The sequence below is a fragment of the Malus domestica genome, chromosome 08 (genome assembly GCF_042453785.1).
Source record: "Malus domestica chromosome 08, GDT2T_hap1".
In the NCBI taxonomy this organism is placed as follows: domain Eukaryota; kingdom Viridiplantae; phylum Streptophyta; class Magnoliopsida; order Rosales; family Rosaceae; genus Malus; species Malus domestica.
In genome coordinates, this window is record NC_091668.1 from 23,483,447 (window position 1) to 23,501,150 (window position 17,704).

The window sequence follows — 17,704 nt, forward strand, 5'->3', positions numbered from 1 at the left end:
AATAATACCGAAAGTTTTTCGTTAAAATCCCCTTTTTATTGCCCTTCCTTTTATTGCCCCGTGGGTCGTTACAAAGATTTAACAAGACCATGATTTGAAGTTTCTAACAAATCTGAGGGGTATAAACGTAATTTTTGAACCACACCCCTTCCTCATGCCATCCCATTGCACAGTAGCGAAAACAGGTCGCCCCTCAGACATACGAAATTTCAGAAAACTTGAACATTCACATTTCTTCTCAGATCTTCCCAGCTCAAGGCACCAAAATTGAAAAACCCTAATTTTGCTACTCCACCGCACTCGAATCTTCATCAGGTATCCATAATCTTCCTCTTTCACTTCATTCACTCTCACAATCCACTGATCCATCACTGCCATTTACTAATCAATATTCTCCGGGAAATGCGATCGGTTTCTGACGCCATTGTTGATTTCGATCAGGATATTCGCAAGAAAACAGCGGAATCTGTAAATAAAAGCAATTGAATTTGAGTTTTTCCGGATCTGTTTTTTATTTATTTGGTTTTTTCATCATTTTTGGGGTTTATGATTTGAATTGTTTGCGTATGGCAGTGATTGATTTTCAGTTTACTGGGAAATTGAGTGGAAATGCAGCGCGCTCCGGCAACGATCGAGGAACAGTTGTTACTGAAAGCAATCAAAGAAGAATGCCCGTGGGAGAGTCTCCCGAAACGGCTTCAAGTCACTTTGTCTTCCAAAGAAGAATGGCACCGAAGGTTAGAGTAGCTAATGCTTTTGCCATTCTTCTCTTTATAATAGGCGGTTAAAGTACTTCGGACTGTGAATTAAATGATAGTTTCGGGTTCATAGTTTAATGTTTTGTCGAGAAAGTGGAAGGACTGGAATGTCATGTTTCATAAAAAAGTTTACACTAGTAGTTTAGTAGACGAATTAGGTTTTAAAATAGTGTGGTTTTGTACTTGGTTTCTGGTACTGGCTTAAATTTGCTAACTCCGTGCAGGGTAATTGAGCATTGCATAAAGAAACGACTCCCATGGAACACTTGTTTTGCTCGGAAAGTGTGCAAAGAAAGTGAATATTATGAAGACATGATGCGGTACTTGCGAAGGAATTTAGCAGTGAGCTTCTTACTTTTGAATTTCATTCGAAGTCCATTCTTTTAATTGGTCTGAGTTGAGTTACATTTTTAGTTTACATGCTAGGGACGCCTCTTTCTTTCCGATAATGAAAAGAGCGACACTATTTACAACTTCAGCTTTTTGGAGACCAACTGGAGAATTTAAGTTTTGAATTTTCGATTTTGATTCTGCATTTATTTGGGTTAAAAACTGTTTATGTAAACAACTAGGATGAAATTGATACTTTGCTTTGTCCTTTCATTTTCATATGAATTTATTCAGCCATCAGAGTAATATAGGTTTTTTTTTTTTTTGGTTTTATTTAATAGGTTTCTGCGGTTAATGTGTTTATTTTATTACTTGCAGCTATTTCCCTATCACCTTGCGGAGTATGTTTGCCGTGTAATGAGGGTATCCCCTTTCAGATATTACTGCGATATGATTTTTGAAGTTATGAGAAATGGTATTAGTTTATTTACCAAATCCTTTCCTAGTATGCTGAAGTTTCCTGCTATTTACTGTTTTTACTGTGATTTGTATGACAGTTTCTCTTAGAAAGTAGGTGTCTTACCCATTTTTTAATTTTCTAACACTCTTATTTGTTAGAATAATTGTCTGATTGAAGGTATAGTTTGTGGATTTCGTCTGCTGGAGCAATGATTGATGCGTATAAACTATAAACTGTGTTGGAACTATTAATTGTTGTCATATGGCTTTCAAAGATTTTGCGTCCTGCTTATGCAGTATCAATTTAAATTATTGGAGACCTGAGTAACACAATTTATCATAGGTATATTTTTTATGTATGCTAATGAAGATTTTTAACTTCTATGTAAGAAAGTTGTCGCAAGGGCGTGAATTTGGCTAAAAGAAGCTACTTAAATGGGTGATGATGCTTATTAGTTTACAAGTCTGTATATATATTTATACAGGTATACGAAAGGGACAGTGTTACTTTAGCAACTAGGATTTGAAGTATCGGTTATATCCAGGACATATCTGGTGGAGTAGCGTATCTGACATGCCCGATCTAAAATTTTTGGAGTATCCATGCTTCACAGGGATTAGATTACGGATTTTTGTTTGTTGGAAAGGATTGATTGTATCACGAGAGATCTAGAAAAAGCAATAAGTTGAAAGAGCTAATTGGTCTTACAGGCGATTGCTTAGTATGCGAGTAAAAGACGCAACAAAACATTACATTATTTTCTCATCAGATGTACAAAATTTAACTAGAGTATGCCCTTCAGTTACATTGCATTTAAAAAGAAAAAGCAGAAAATAAAAGAGAATCTGGTGCTGATAGAGCTTGATCAAGTTGAACAAGTGTGCTAAGAGTGTGTTTTGTGAAATATTTATTCACTGAGACACTTCATCAGCTTATGCTTATTCTCATGCATATCACATTTTTTGCAGAACAACCTTACGACAGCATCCCCAATTTTAGTGCTGCAGATGCCTTGCGCCTTACAGGGATAGGGAGAAACGAATTTATTGATATAATGAACAAGTGCAGATCTAAGGTATTAATCAATTTGCTCGTTTTGTATATGGTCCATGTTACGGTGTATACATAGTGCATACTTGGTATCTGGATTGGATACAAACATTGCATGGCACCCCGGCATATACGAAGCATCACAATTTATGAATTCTATGGCATAGTTTAGAGCAACTACACCTGGTCTTACAAATTTTCAGTCCAACCATTCTTTAATGCAAGACATCCTGGGGGATAAAAAATTGAAGTTTGCATTTGTTTATTTAGTCTCCAAATTTGGAGACTTAGGAGCTGGCATCCCTTAAGTCCTTCCTGTTCATCTCTTGCAAATTGTACATTTAAATTAGATGAATTTCTAGAGTTTTCAGATGAAGGTCTGTACTCTGCATCACAAGATTAAATTGATTTAGGTCATGCATAATGAGCTGTGTGTCAACTGTCATTTGCCTTGTAATTTTATTCCTATTAATGCTAGACATACTGTTTAGTTTCTTCTATATAATTTTATGATGGCAATGCATATTTTTACCTTAAAGAGTGCTTCAGCTTTAGGCATTATAGTTACTACAACAAAATGGAACTTCATATCCTTTACCTGTTGTTTACTTTATTTTGAGCTATCCAGAAAATTATGTGGAAGCTGAACAAGTCAATTGCAAAAGAACTTTTACCGACACAACCTGTGGATTTTACAATTGAACCGTGGTGGGGAATTTGTCTTGTGAATTTCACACTGGAAGAATTTAAGGTGAGAACTGCAAAACGACAATGTCATTAGATATGTGCTTTTTGGATGACCTTACAGTAATTTCCCGTATTTTTAGAAACTCTCGGAGGAGGAAACAGCAACAATAGATAAAATATGTAAAGAGGAAGCAAATTCATATATTCTCTTCGATCCAGATATTATTAAAGGTCTTCACCAACGAGGATTAGTATACTTTGATGTCCCTGTATATCCGGATGACCGTTTTAAAGGTAAGTCGAATGGATGAACAATTGGCATGCAAATTCTAACCTTTTTGATTTTATCTTTGTATACTGCCTCATTGGATTAGATGCCCAAATATTTACATGGTTTTACCTTCCAAACCTACGCAAATGGTTTATGGTCATTGACTCATTTTGATCAAATAATTTTTCTAGTCACTATCCAGTCCTATATTCTGATAGTTGTGCCAGCATGGAGTTTCAACATATAATCCTATACTTCCTTTTTTAACTTTTCAAGTATTTGGTGAAGCCCAAACTTTTAACCAATCGTACTTCTACCCAACTCCTTAGCATCTGAGCCAAAACCTAGAGTATAAGTACCTTCTCTTTTTCATCATTTATTCTAAATAAAACTGTGAACGGACGTACATGCCGAACTCCCACCAACCCCACTAAGAAGAATGAAACTGAACTTCTAATGTATTGTGCTAAGGAGACAAAATTCTATATGGTGGTGGAATATTGTGATGAAATATTAATAAATGTTCTCGTTCAGTTTCCAGGCTCGAAGGATTTGTTTCGAACAGGGAGCAATCCTATGAAGATCCTATAGAGGAGTAAGGAAGTTGTCTAGTACAAAGATACCTTAATTGTTAGTTTGTCATTTGAATTTTGTTTCCTGCAGTGGAACCAGGATCATAATACTCTACGCTTCATTGTTCAGGTTACTATATGCAGTTTTTGTTGTTTCAAGCGAGTATGCAACTGTTGCTGAACTGGCAACAACATTACAGGCTGACCTTTCACAGCTGCAGGCTGCTGCATCTTTTGCATGTCGATTGGGATGGGCGGTAAAAGTATTTGATCCAGCATCTGTGCTTCAAGATACAAGTTTACCTGGATCTCCTAGAAACAGTCTCAGTGAAGAAGATACTTCTGGTCGTAGTACAAGCTCAGCAAATATGTTTGCTGATGGTGAAGCTAGTCTACAAGGAGATGTTTCGGGGACGGAAAACTCTTTGCATGATCGTGTTGCATTTGTTGTTGATGCGAACATAACATCCTATCTTATGATGGGGTCTGTCTCACCAGGTTTGTTTCTTCTTCTCAAGACCGAATTAGTTTATTATATTGAATACCATCAAGTTCTGATTTGCAATCTGAGTTTTGCTGACATACTAGTCATGTGGTTGAAATAGATAAGGTGGGTTGTCTAAGCAGTTGTGCTTGAGACCTTACCTTAAGATAGATATCAGTTTAAATGTCTGGAAGTGGTACCAGCATGTTCTTTACAGCTGCTGTACCAGTTCATTGGGAGCTCTCAGCATCTATAGTGTCTCGTACAATTTTTCTTTATGTGCTGGCTTTCCTCGAAGTGGCACTACAGTTTTCATGAACTTATTTTTCTCTGTCCTAAAATTTATCCAATAAGTACTAAAGTGATGGTAGCCTTTCACATAACCTTTCACAAGTCGGCTTCTCAAGCAAAAAAGTGGAGGTTATTCACATAACCTGTGTAAGTTTATCTTACATTGCCGGTCCCAAGCCCGGGTAAAGGAGGAGGGGGAGGGCGTCAGGTAGTCGACAGCTGGCACTCCATGGTTACGTCGAATCCTTATGAAAATGAATCCAGAACGAAATCGCGCTAAAGCTAGGGCGTCACCCGTAAGTGGCGCGCTGTGTGGCCCGAGCACAGTGATAAGTGAGCAAGGGTCGTTGTATCTCCATCGGCACCCGGATGCAGTGTTAAATGAGCAAGGGGGCCATAGAAACTTCTTTTCGAACGACTCCACTCAAAGTTGTTTGGGAGCATATGCTCCTATCAACTTTACACAGGACACACAAAAGAAGTACTTTGATCCTATTGGACGGGGGAGGGTGAAGAAGTTAGGACAGAAGGGTAGAGTTCAAGATAGTAGAATGCGTTTAGGAACGTGAAATATAGGAACCTTAACGGGAAAATCTATGGAAGTAGTGGAAGTTATGGTGAGGAGAAAGATAAATATTATGTGCCTACAAGAAACTAAGTGGGTTGGTCTTAAGGCAAAGGATCTAGAAAAAACTCAGGGTTTAAACTTTGGTATTCGGGCACAAATAGAACGAGAAACGGTGTTGGCATCATCGTGGACAAGACCTTGACACAAGATGTTGTAGATGTCAAGAGAGTAGGAGATAGAATCATGGCAATCAAGATTGTAATAGGACAAGAACTCATCAATGTGATTAGTGCGTACTCTCCTCAAGTAGGGTTGGATACGAGTTCAAAGGAGAAATTTTGGGAAGACCTTGGAGACTTGGTGCAAGGAATTGCCCAGACGGAGAAGTTATTTATAGGAGGAGATTTAAATGGACACGTGGGCAGGGAGACAGGCAACTATGGAGGTTTTCATGGTGGCCATGGTTTTGGGGAGAGAAACGAGGATGGGGAAGCTATCTTGGATTTTGCAATGGCATATGATCTCTTCTTAGCCAACACCTTCTTTAAGAAGAGAGAAGAACATGTGATCATCTACAAGAGTGGGTCGTCAAAAACACAAATAGATTTTCTTCTAATGAGGAAAGGGGATCGTATAACTTGTAAGGATTGCAAAGCTATACCGGGAGAGAGCTTGGCTAATCAACATCGCTTGTTGGTGATGGATGTACATATAAAAAAAGTGAGAAAAAAGAACAAGACTTGGAAGTGCCCAAGGACTCGATGGTGGAATCTAAAAGGAGAAAAACAAGCCATTTTCAAAGAGAAAGTAATCACCCAGTGTGGGTGGGATAGAGAGAGGGAAGCTAGCCAAAGGTGAGATTCCATGGCTAGTTGTATCCGAAAAGTTGCAAAAGAGGTATTAGGAGAGTCCAAGGGCTTTGCTCCACACCAAAAGGAATCTTGGTGGTGGAATGAGGAGGTACAAACAAAGGTGAAGGCTAAGAAGGAATGTTGTAAAGGCTTATACAAGGACAAGACCGATGAAAATGGTGAAAGGTATAGAAGAGCGAAGTAAGAGACGAAGAAAGCTGTGAGAGAAGCTAAGTTAGCAGCTTATGACGATATGTATAAGTGACTAGATACCAAAGAAGGAGAGTTGGATATTTATAAACTAGCTAGAGCAAGGGAAAAGAAGACAAGGGACCTAAATCAAGTGAGGTGCATCAAGGATGAGGATGGAAAGGTTCTTGCTACAGAGAACGCGGTCAAAGACAGATGGAGAGGTTATTTTCATAATCTTTTCAATGAAGGACATGAAAGGAGTACTTCTTTAGGGGAGTTGAGTAACTCAGAAGAGTGTAGAAACTACTCATTTTATCGTCGAATCAGGAAGAAAGAAGTAGTTGTAGCTTTGAAGAAGATGAAGCATAGAAAAGCAGTGGGCCCAGACGATATACCGATCGAAGTGTGGAAAGTCTTGGGAGAGACAGGTATAGCATGGCTCACTGACCTTTTCAATAGGATTTTGAAAACAAAAAAGATGCCAAATGAGTGGCGAAAGAGCACTTTGGTGCCTATCTACAAGAATAAGGGCGACGTACAAAATTGCATGAACTATAGGGGTATTAAGCTAATGAGTCATACAATGAAGCTCTGGGAGAGTCATTGAGCATAGATTGAGGCAAGAGACACGGGTTTCGGACAACCAATTCGAGTTCATGCCAGGGCGCTCAACCATGGAGACAATCTATCTCTTACGAAGATTGATGGAAAGATATAGATATGGGAAAAAGGATTTACACATGGTCTTTATAGATTTGGAAAAAGCGTATGATAGGGTCCCAAGAGACATTCTTTGGATGATTTTAGAGAAGAAAGGAGTACGAGTAGCATATATCCAAGCTATAAAGGATATGTATGAAGGAGCAAAGACTGCCGTAAGAACTCATGAAGTACAAACCGAAAGCTTCCCCATAACTGTAGGATTACATCAAGACTCATGCTTAAGTCCTTACTTTTTTGCGTTGGTAATGGATGAGTTAACATGACATATTCAAGATAATATTCCTTGGTGTATGCTTTTCACAGACAATATAGTGTTGATAGATGAAACTCAGGAAGGGATAAATGCGAAGCTTAACCTTTGGAGAGAAGTGTTGGAATCTAAAGGTCTTCGCCTAAGCCGATCAAAGACAGAATATATGGAGTGCAAGTTCAGTGCAAATGGAGGCCAAAATGAGTTAGGGGTGAGGATCGGAGATCAGGAAATACCAAAGAGCGATCGTTTTCGCTACTTAGGATCTATCTTGCAAAAGAACAGATAATTAGATAGAGATCTCAACCATAGAATACAAGCTGGATGGATGAAGTGGAAGAGTGTATCCGGCGTGTTGTGTGACCGCCGTATGCCACTGAAGCTCAAGAGAAAATTTTATAGGATGGCAATAAGGCCGGCGATGCTGTATGGCACAGAATGTTGGGCGGTAAAGCATCAACACATACACAAAATGGGTGTAGCGGAGATGAGGATGCTTCGTTGGATGTGTGGGCACACGAGAAAGGATAAGATTAGGAATAAGGATATCTGAGGTAAAGTAGGAGTAGCCGAAATTGTAGGAAAGTTGAGAGAAAATTGGTTAGGGTGGTTTGGACATGTGCAAAGAAGGCCTACTGACGCTCCGGTTAGAAGATGCGACTACGTTACAGAGGTTCAGGGCCGAAGGGGTAGAGGAAGACTTAGGAAAACTTTGGAAGAGACTAAGAAAAGACTTAGAGTATTTGGATCTAACGGAGGACATGACACAGGACCGAGTACAATGGCGTTCTAAGATTCATATAGCCGACCCTACTCAGTGAAGAAGGCTTTGGTGTATTTAACACAATACGTTGGAAATGAAGCAAAGCTTATTTATTGATTATCTCTGATAAGTTACAAATATGTACATATACATGAGTCAAAATAAACAAACAAGAGGGAGCATTCACAAAGGTTGCTTAGGAGAAGTCTCAGCAGTCGGTAGAGCCCCAGAAAGAGAAGGCACCGAAGGGGGATCATTCGGAGCCTCAGTACTGGACAGAACCCTAGAAGGAGGAGGCATCGGAGGTTGATCGTTTGGAGCTTCATTATGCGGTACAGCCCCAGAAGACGAAGGCAATAAATGCCTTTGGAACAAACCCACAAACCGCTGATGATCAAGTAAAACCTGACCATCAGATTCCTTCATCTGGTCAAGCTTCCTTTTCATGTTTGTAGCATAGTTATGTGTGAGCTGGTGCAACTGTTTGTTCTCATGCTTGAGCCCTCTAATCTCCTGTTTGAGACTCATCACTTCAGCCGCCAATGATTCAACTTGGCGGGTTCGAGCAAATAAGCGTTGGGCCTTATTAGACACAGAACCTGCACACTGAACACTCAGAGCCAGAGAATCCTTAACAACCAACTCATCAGACCGTTTGGAAAGTAGTCTGTTATCTTTGGGAGTGAGAAGGTTCCTGGCCACTACCGCAGCGGTCATATCATTCTTCATCACGGAATCCTCAATGGTAAGAGGACCAGTAGGGGATACAAAGGATGGGCGCCATATGTTGTCTGGTGAAGGCGTGGCTGCCTCTTCAACAAGGTTCAAGTCAAAATGATGGTCGGAGGGGCCAGACATTTTCAAAGGTGTTGAAGAGAGAAGAGGTCGGACAAATCAAGATCTTAGAAGTGCAAGAAGGGAGCTTCTACTGGTGAAGATTCAAGTGTGCTTTGGAACTTAATGCCAGCCTCTATAAAAATCTGCACTTGACGGAGCTTAATAAATCGAAGAGGCGTCTGCCCAGAAATCGAAGAGGCGTTTGCTTTCTCAAAAGCTGGGCTGCTCAGAGACCACGAGGGCTGATCTCAAAAATCGAAGAGGCGTTTGCTTTCTCAAAAGCTGGGCTGCTTAAAGGCCACGAAGGCCGATCTCATAAATCGAAGAGGCGCTTGCTTTCTCAAAAGCTGGGCTGCTCAGAGACCATGAGGGCCGATCTTAGAAATCGAAGAGGCACTTGCTTTTTTCAGCCTTGTCAGCACCTGTCACATGCACACTCAGCTTTGCTGAAATTACGGGCATTCTGTTGAAGATTTCTGGTGAAGTAGAAAGCACGTGAATTTTACTGTTCAATCATCCACTTTTCACACGCACCATCAGCTCATGGGTACCACAGATAACTTTGCCAAAGATCTCTGACAAAGTTTAGACACGTGAAGCTTGCAGCTCCCACTACATCGCTATGACCAAGAAGGGTAAAAGAATAGCAAAGAAACAGCACTAACAAAGTTTAGACACATAAATTTTGAAGGTCTAGCTATCATATTATTACCCACAAGGGTAAAGGAACAGCATCACTGCTGGATAATTGGAAAGTCCCTGTGTCAACCTCTGTGCTCCGTGGCAAGGTTGATTAGCAAACATGCCCAACCTTTACTCACATTCGAGAAAACTCCCAACAAGATTGCTTGCTCCAAAATCGAAGAGGCATCGTCCTCCGAATCTCGAGAGCCAGACTCCCAACATGATTACTTTCTCAAAAATCGAAGAGACACCGCACTCCGAATCTCGAGAGCCAGACTCCCAGCAGGGTTGCTCTCTCAAAAATCGAAGAGGCACCGTTCTCCGAATCTCGAGAGCCAGATCCCCGACAGGATTGCTTGTTCGAAAACCGAAGAGGCACCGCTTTCTCAACTTCGAGAGCCAGATCTCCTTGGCTAAAGCTTGTCTGTAATCTTCACACGCAACATCAGCTTTTCAGATACCATAGACCACTTTTTCAAAGTGCTCTAACACACGTGAAGTTGGCAGCTCCCACTACCGTGCTATGACCAAGCAGGGTAAAGGAATAGCATTACTACTTGTTGTTAGGGAGATTCCTATATATGTCGACCTCCATCCTCAACGGACAGGCAGACCTGCAAAAATGCTCAACCCTTCCTCATATCTGAGAGGGCACTCCTAACGAAGCCTCTCGAAATACTCAGCTTTCTTCCTCCCCCTCCCAATAATACCTCTGCAAACAAGCTACACCAGAGCAAGAATATCTCATATCATCAGGAGTATCCCATATCATGCTTTTTTCCTGTCTTTTCCTTTGGCCTTGTTCTTACCTGCAAGACAAGGAGAAAAAGAGCAATCAGTCAGCCCTTGGAATCAAGCTTCCAGTCAGGAACTGACTACCTGGAACCCCTTACCTGATTACTTACCTGACATTGCTCTCGAGTACTCATCTTCAACATCTTATGCTTCCAGAGAAGATACCACATCTGCCTGAGGAACTGATAGGGAAAGTGAGAAGGATACAAGGAAGCATGTGGAGACAAGCGTAACAGAACATGTGCCAAAACATCCACTACTTTGTCAACAGCAAAAGTATCCCATATCAGCAGGGTCGAACGTACTCTAGATTTGATGGACTTGTTTTGACCCTCAAATTCTTCAGTCGGCCTTATACTCTGGAGGAAACCTAAAACCCTTCAGCCCAGTTCAAGAATAAGCCTGTGGAAAGTTACTTCTTCAAAAGCAAAAGTATCTTATATCATTTATTCTCCTTTTCTTCTCTTTATCCTTCATGCATGCTGCCTGCAAGATAGGGAGAATGAGAACAATCAGCCGGAACTCGAAATCAAACTTCTGATCTGGGATTGATTGCTTGGAGCTCTGATTGCTTACCTTGTCTGTCACCTCTTTCAGCAGATCCCCTAGCTCGGCGACTTGGGGGACTCCTATTACATGGTTTGTATCGCGCTTGACCAAGCCTGAAACTACAAGTAAGCTTCAAGTGAAATTGATACATTACCTTGTGCATCTCCACCAGTTAAAGATACCACCCCTGGATGGAGGAAGAGTACTTCTAGAGAAGATGCCACATCTACCTATGAGATAGATAAGGCAAGTGAAGACGATACTACACTTCGGTACTTAGAAGTTTCGTGATTACGAGATCATTTTCCCACAATATTTCCTAATGTCATTTGTACTAAATCATTCACTTGTACTCACTAAAGGAGAGCTTGAACCTATGTACTTGTGTAAACCCTTCACAATTAATGAGAACTCCTCTACTCTGTGGACGTAGCCAATCTGGGTGAACCACGTACATCTTATGTTTGCTTTCCTGTCTCTATCCATTTACATACTTATCCACACTAATGACCAGAGCAATCTAGCGAAGCTCACAAACTGAATACTTTCTGTTGTACCAAAGTCCTCACTGATTTTGTGCATCAACAATCCTTAAGTCTTTACCTTTTTGCGTGGGTAATGGATGAGTTAACATGACATAATCAAGATGATATTCTTTGGTGTATGCTTTTCGCAAATGATATAGTGTTGATAGATGAAACTCAGGAGGGGTAAATGCGAAGCTTAACCTTTGGAGAGAAGTGTTGGAATCTAAAGGTCTTCGCCTAAGCCGATCAAAGACAGAATATATGGAGTGCAAGTTCAGTGCAAATGGAGGCCAAAATGAGTTAGGGGCGAGGATCAGAGATCAGGTAATACCAAAGAGCGACCGTTTTTGCTACCTAGGATCTATCTTGCAAAAGAACGGAGAATTAGATGGACATCTCAACCATAGAATACAAGCTGGATGGATGAAGTGGAAGAGTGCATCCGGCGTGTTGTGTGACCGTCGTAGGCCACTGAAGCTCAAGGGAAAATTTTATAGGACAGCAATAAGGCCGGCGATGCTGTATGGCACAGAATGTTGGGCGGTGAAGCATCAACACGTATACAAAATGGGTTTGGACATGTGCACAGAAGGCCTACTGACGCTCCGGTTCGAAGATGTGACTAAGGGATAGAGGTTCAGGGCCGAAGGGATAGAGGAAGACCTAGGAAAACTTTGGAAGAGACCCTAGGAAAAGACTTAGAGTACTTAGATCTAACGGAGGACATGACAAAAAACCGAGCGCAATGGCATTCTAGGATTCATATAGCCGACCCCACTTAGTGGGAAAAGGCTTTGTTGTTGTTGTTGTTGTTGTGCTTGAGTTGGGAAGTGACATAGACTCCGTCTCAGAATCTGGCTTACACATCGGAGAACAGGCTTTCTTGAACTCAACTATTAGTTTTGCTCAATCAGCTTCTTTAAAGTCTTTAAATAATGTTCGTATTTCTGCTTGAACGTTTAAGCAGTTGTCTACAATTGTTTGTAATCTGGAAGCCGACTTAAGCATAATGCCTTACACAGCCTGATATTTTATCATTATGACAGACTTGCGCAGCAACCAAACTATCCTTGCCATCTTGCATGAAACGTCAGATAGTGCCATAACTGACTTTAACATTGCGTCAGTTGTAACATCATTTGTTATTTATCTCCCATTTTTCATGAGTAGGATAACGATTCAATTTTCTGCTTGAAAGTTGCTGGAGCTTACTGCTTCAATACAAAGGGATTAGCTCAACTTAATGGGATGACTTATCAGTGTCATGAGTAGTACCCCTTGGGCATTATATTCAAATCATGAAAAAGAGAGATTGCCACTTGGTACTACGGTCTAGTGGTATTCCTCTTCACTTGTAAGTGAGAGGTCTTAGGTTTGATTCTCGCCAAATGTGAAGTTGAACCACGTTATTATGGCAAGCCCATTGTAAGGTTTAGCCCACTCCCCTATTATCTTAGTGTATACTATCGTTTTCAAACAAGAAAAAAAGAAAAAAAAAAGAGAGATTGAATTTTGAATTGTCTTGTTCTCTTAGAATAAGGGAATGATGTGTCCCTTTCCCCTTAATACCTTTTTGAGGGGAAGAGCTGCACCATTATCTCCTTCGGCGAGAAACTCGATCAAATTTATTCCAGAGTTGAGTTCCTTTGAAATTGCATACCAGTGGGCCAGCAGACGTTCCATAAGGGATGAAACCGCTACTTGTCAACGATTGCCAAAGGTTGTACTATACATTGGAATACTTAAGAACATTGTGAATGTTTTTGATAGCTAAAGGAATGTGGACCTGATAGAACGAAGGAAATTGAAGAACTGATATGCATCAAATAGATCCTAATTTTTCCGTGTAGTATGAGTTTCATGTAGGATGGAGAGTAAGGGAAAGCAAGAGGAGATATCTGGACTCAATTCGAATTTTGGCATCACACAAGAAGTTTTCGTTTTTTGGATTCACTTCGAGAGAGAATGGAAAATTTGTGGCATCGGAGCCAATGGTGTCTTGGGCTCATGCCTAGTCAACTCACCATTCACAAGCAAGTTCAAACTGACAAGAGCTTTAAGTTGTTTCTCTGTTCACTTCAAGGCTTACAAAGTACGTGAATTGTTGAAGGACAAAATTAATATGCGTAGGATTCTAAAAGACATAATAGATAACACCTTAGGTATTGTTCATGTGACGTAGAGAGGCTCAAAGACAATGAATATTACACTACAAAAAATAGACCTATGCATTTAATTTGCATTAATTACACAAAGAATATCAATCATGTGATGCTTGTTACTTGATAAGATTATTTATCATATTTGAAAATTGGTACTTTGTACTTCGTGTAATTTGCATTGATTACATGAAGAATATCAAGCATGACGTAAAGGCTTGTAGATTAAATTTTTATTCACGTACAAAAAGTTGTATTTGTGCATTGTTGAAAATGTTGTGTTTGTGCTTTGTATCAGTCATCATCTGCATTTCATGCTTTTATATGTTCTTCCAATCTTGAGTCTTATACTTGAATATTTTATGCATTTTGATTTCTCGTATTTTCTTTTAGGCTTGAAATCGCATGCTGTGACACTGTATGAAGCAGGAAAGTTGGGTCATACTAGTATTACAGATCTTTGTAAGGATCTGAGTACGCTAGAGGGGACAAAATTTGAAGGAGAACTACAGGAATTTGCAAATCATGCATTTAGCCTCCGTTGTGTTTTGGAATGCCTTCAATCAGGAGGAGCTGCAACTGATGTGAAAACAGAAGAAGTTTGCAAGAACATGGATATGATGGTATCAAACAATGATGCGGCCACACTCATAGCTGACATATCTGATGTCACCTTGACTAAGAAATCAGAACACTTAGCTACACATGAAGTTGATGTCGATGATGATATTTCTGTGAAATCAGGAATACCTCAGGAAGGTTCTGTTTTGGCTGAACCTGCTACGGATAGAGGAAGTGATGAAATATTAATTGGTACATTATCAGAAGACATCACCAGCTTAACTGAAGTCCCTAAACCAGACTTGAATCTCCAGAATAATGAGAAACCGATACATGCTAAAGGGTTAGATGTTGGAACAGAAATTTTAAAGAAGAAAAAGAAATTCCGAGTGGATATCCTTCGCTGTGAAAGCTTGGCGTCTCTTGCAACAGCAACGTTAGATCGGTTGTTTCGTCGTGACTATGATATTGTTGTATCTATGATTCCTCTTCCACCTTCGTCAGTACTTCCTGGACCAGCAGGTCCTATTAATTTTGGGCCTCCCTCGTATTCATGCATGACACCTTGGATGAAATTAGTTTTGTACTCAACTGTGGCATGTGGACCCCTATCTGTTGTTCTGATGAAAGGACAATGTTTACGCTTACTTCCTGCCCCGCTGGCCGGTTGTGAGAAAGCCCTTTTGTGGTCTTGGGATGGTTCTACAATTGGAGGGTTGGGAGGCAAGTTTGAAGGAAATCTAGTGAAGGGAAGTGTACTTTTACATTGTTTAAATTCACTTCTGAAATATTCTGCTGTACTAGTGCAGCCCCTCAGTAGATATGACCTCGACGAATCTGGAAGAATCATCACCATGGATATTCCATTACCCTTAAAGAACTCTGATGGTTCAGTTGCTTGCATAGGGGAGGAATTGGAACTGAGTGAGAAGGAAAGTTCAAAACTGAATTCTCTCTTATGTGATATGGCAAACAAGATAGAGTTGTGGACAGTTGGCTATATTCGCTTATTGAAACTTTATAAAGAAAGAGATTCAGAACACTTTGCACCTGATGATGAGAAGTATGAATGGGTTCCATTGAGCGTCGAATTTGGAATGCCACTGTTTAGTCCGAAATTGTGCAATAACATATGTAAAAGAGTGGTCTCGTCGCAATTACTTCAAAAAGATTTACTCACTGAGCATCATGATGCAATGCAAAGTTTAAGGAAAAGGTTGCGTGATGTTTGTGCAGAGTACCAAGCAACAGGTTCTGCTGCCAAACTTCTTTACCAAAAAGAGCAATCAAAGGACTTCTCACGACATCTCATGAATTATGCTAGTGGAAGGTGGAATCCACTTGTCGACCCATCGTCTCCCATTTCAGGAGCCTCGAGTGAGCATCAGAGACTAAAACTTGCTAACCGACATCGTTCCCGAGCTGAAGTTTTGAGCTTTGATGGAAGCATTCTAAGGTTTGTCTCAAAGTGTTCTCTTCTATATTTGTATCTTATTCCTTTCTCTAACATCTATATGTTTAGTATTACAGCCAGATTTTCATTTTATAGTATTCACTATTTGCTATATGATCATCGTAACTTCCACTATACATTGCATTTTTACGTTTGTGCTTTTCTTTGGACACAATGATACTTCCCACTTACAAGTATCTTACCCTAATCCCCATGGTTCTTCATGTAATAGTAAATGAGTGTCGGACATGAATGGAGAAGAGTGTTGTATTCTAAAGTGTCTTAATAAATCAATTTCCAGTTGGGAGAAGTGTTCTATGAGTCATGGATGAGGAATAATGAATGAAACCCTTGTATATATATGAACAGTATTCAGATGTATCTTCTTTGTATATGATGGTATTCAGATCGTATGTTCTAGCTTCTTTGTTATGATAGTATTATAGAATTTTCTCAAACTCCATTGTATTTACTGGTATTTAGATCATATGCTCTAGCTCCTGTTTATGAGGCTGCCACAAGGCCAGTTGAAGAAGCCCCTCCTGTGAGCACTACAAAAGTTGAGGAAGAAGAAGCAGACAGCAGAGAAGTAGTCCTTCCTGGCGTTAATCTTGTTTTTGATGGCTCTGAGTTGCACCCCTTTGAGATAGGTGCTTGTCTACAGGCTCGTCAACCTGTCTCATTAATAGCAGAGGCAGCCGCTGCCTCAGCAACTCTGCAACAAAGTAGGGGTTCATGATAGAATCTTGCTTGGATGGCGAATATAGAAGAGTCCATCACGTTACTACGAGTAACTTCATGCTTCTTTTAGTTTGATTATTTGGCTCGCTTGCTCATCTTTGCTGTTGGTCATTATGCACCAGCTCCAGCTTTGTTCAGAGGTAGACACTAGGGAGTTTCTTAATCATTAATGTTATCAGTTCAATGACTTACAATCTCTGCAGATGATTCAAAACAAACCATAAAAAGATCTCTGGATATCGCTTTAATTCCTGATACAAATTACCTGAGTAGCTGATATCTGTTAATTGATGCAGGTTGGTGTTTCCGTACAAAGCTTTGCTGATGATGGAAACGCCCCCCGTGTCTGTAACTACAGCGAAGAGAGCATATGGTTTTTCTTAAGTTTACCCTTAATCGTACCTGGTGCTTAGATCCGGGTGATTTATACCCACCAGTGAAACAGTACACCCTTTTGTTTCATTTAATTTTACTTTTTATCTTTGTTCTTCTAGGGGGTGGGGATAAAACATACAGATTTTTCGGGTGCATGTATGAATGAAAATGCATTAGAATATACATTGTAAGTCTGAAATGACATTATGATTTTGTAAAAGAAAGATTAAATGTGAGCAACTGATGAGAGGAGGTCTACATTGTGATCCCTCTTCTCTTGAGGATGTGATTCCAAGCTTCTGAAATCTTTATTGTTCAATTCTTGTAATTTTGTTGATAGTCCTTATTTCTAAATGTCGTCAATTTCCTTAAAGAAGTTGTTGTCGAGTTAGCAGGGCAGTCCTCTCTTCTAAGAACATGGTGCGCGTAGGGTCAGTTCTCTTCTAGAGGGATACATTTTCTGGCACGTATTTTTCTTGTGGTTATCATTCGGTAACTTTTTTCAATGTTTCGAACCGTTTATATTTTAATACATAATTTATAGATTATCTTTTAAAAAATTAGATAAATTCAAAATCATTAAGACAATAATTTATAGTGACGAATCATGAGTTTCATCCTTTAGACCGTACAGCTAAGTTTAATGATAAAGGTTTTGAACATTCTTGCTAACATACTAAGAAGAAAAATTCGTGAAGAAGTGGGAGACATTATTTTTTGTATTCTTGCCGATGAAGCATTGGATGCTGCTCCAAAGAGCAAATGACTATTAT

The 17,704-nt window shown here is 39.9% G+C and overlaps 1 protein-coding gene across 3 annotated transcripts; it reads left to right on the forward strand.

Annotated features, from left to right (window-relative positions):
* Positions 1-80: 80 nt before the first annotated feature.
* Positions 81-17,236, forward strand: LOC103436461 (uncharacterized). 3 transcript variants are annotated; one of them, XM_008374886.4, is made up of 13 exons: positions 157-315; positions 442-468; positions 574-737; positions 983-1,100; positions 1,467-1,563; positions 2,517-2,623; positions 3,227-3,349; positions 3,426-3,579; positions 4,091-4,151; positions 4,259-4,626; positions 14,195-15,818; positions 16,299-16,696; positions 16,853-17,236. In XM_008374886.4, the coding sequence occupies exons 3-12, from the start codon at positions 610-612 to the stop codon at positions 16,552-16,554; spliced, it is 3,036 nt and encodes a 1,011-aa protein (XP_008373108.1). In that variant the 5' UTR covers positions 157-315; positions 442-468; positions 574-609; the 3' UTR covers positions 16,555-16,696; positions 16,853-17,236. The 3 variants fall into 3 exon arrangements, with proteins under 3 accessions (XP_008373107.1, XP_070683365.1, XP_008373108.1); XM_008374885.4 differs by lacking the exon at positions 442-468 and having other exon boundaries at positions 81-315; XM_070827264.1 differs by lacking the exon at positions 442-468 and having other exon boundaries at positions 155-315; positions 3,219-3,349.
* The last annotated feature ends 468 nt before the right edge of the window (positions 17,237-17,704 follow it).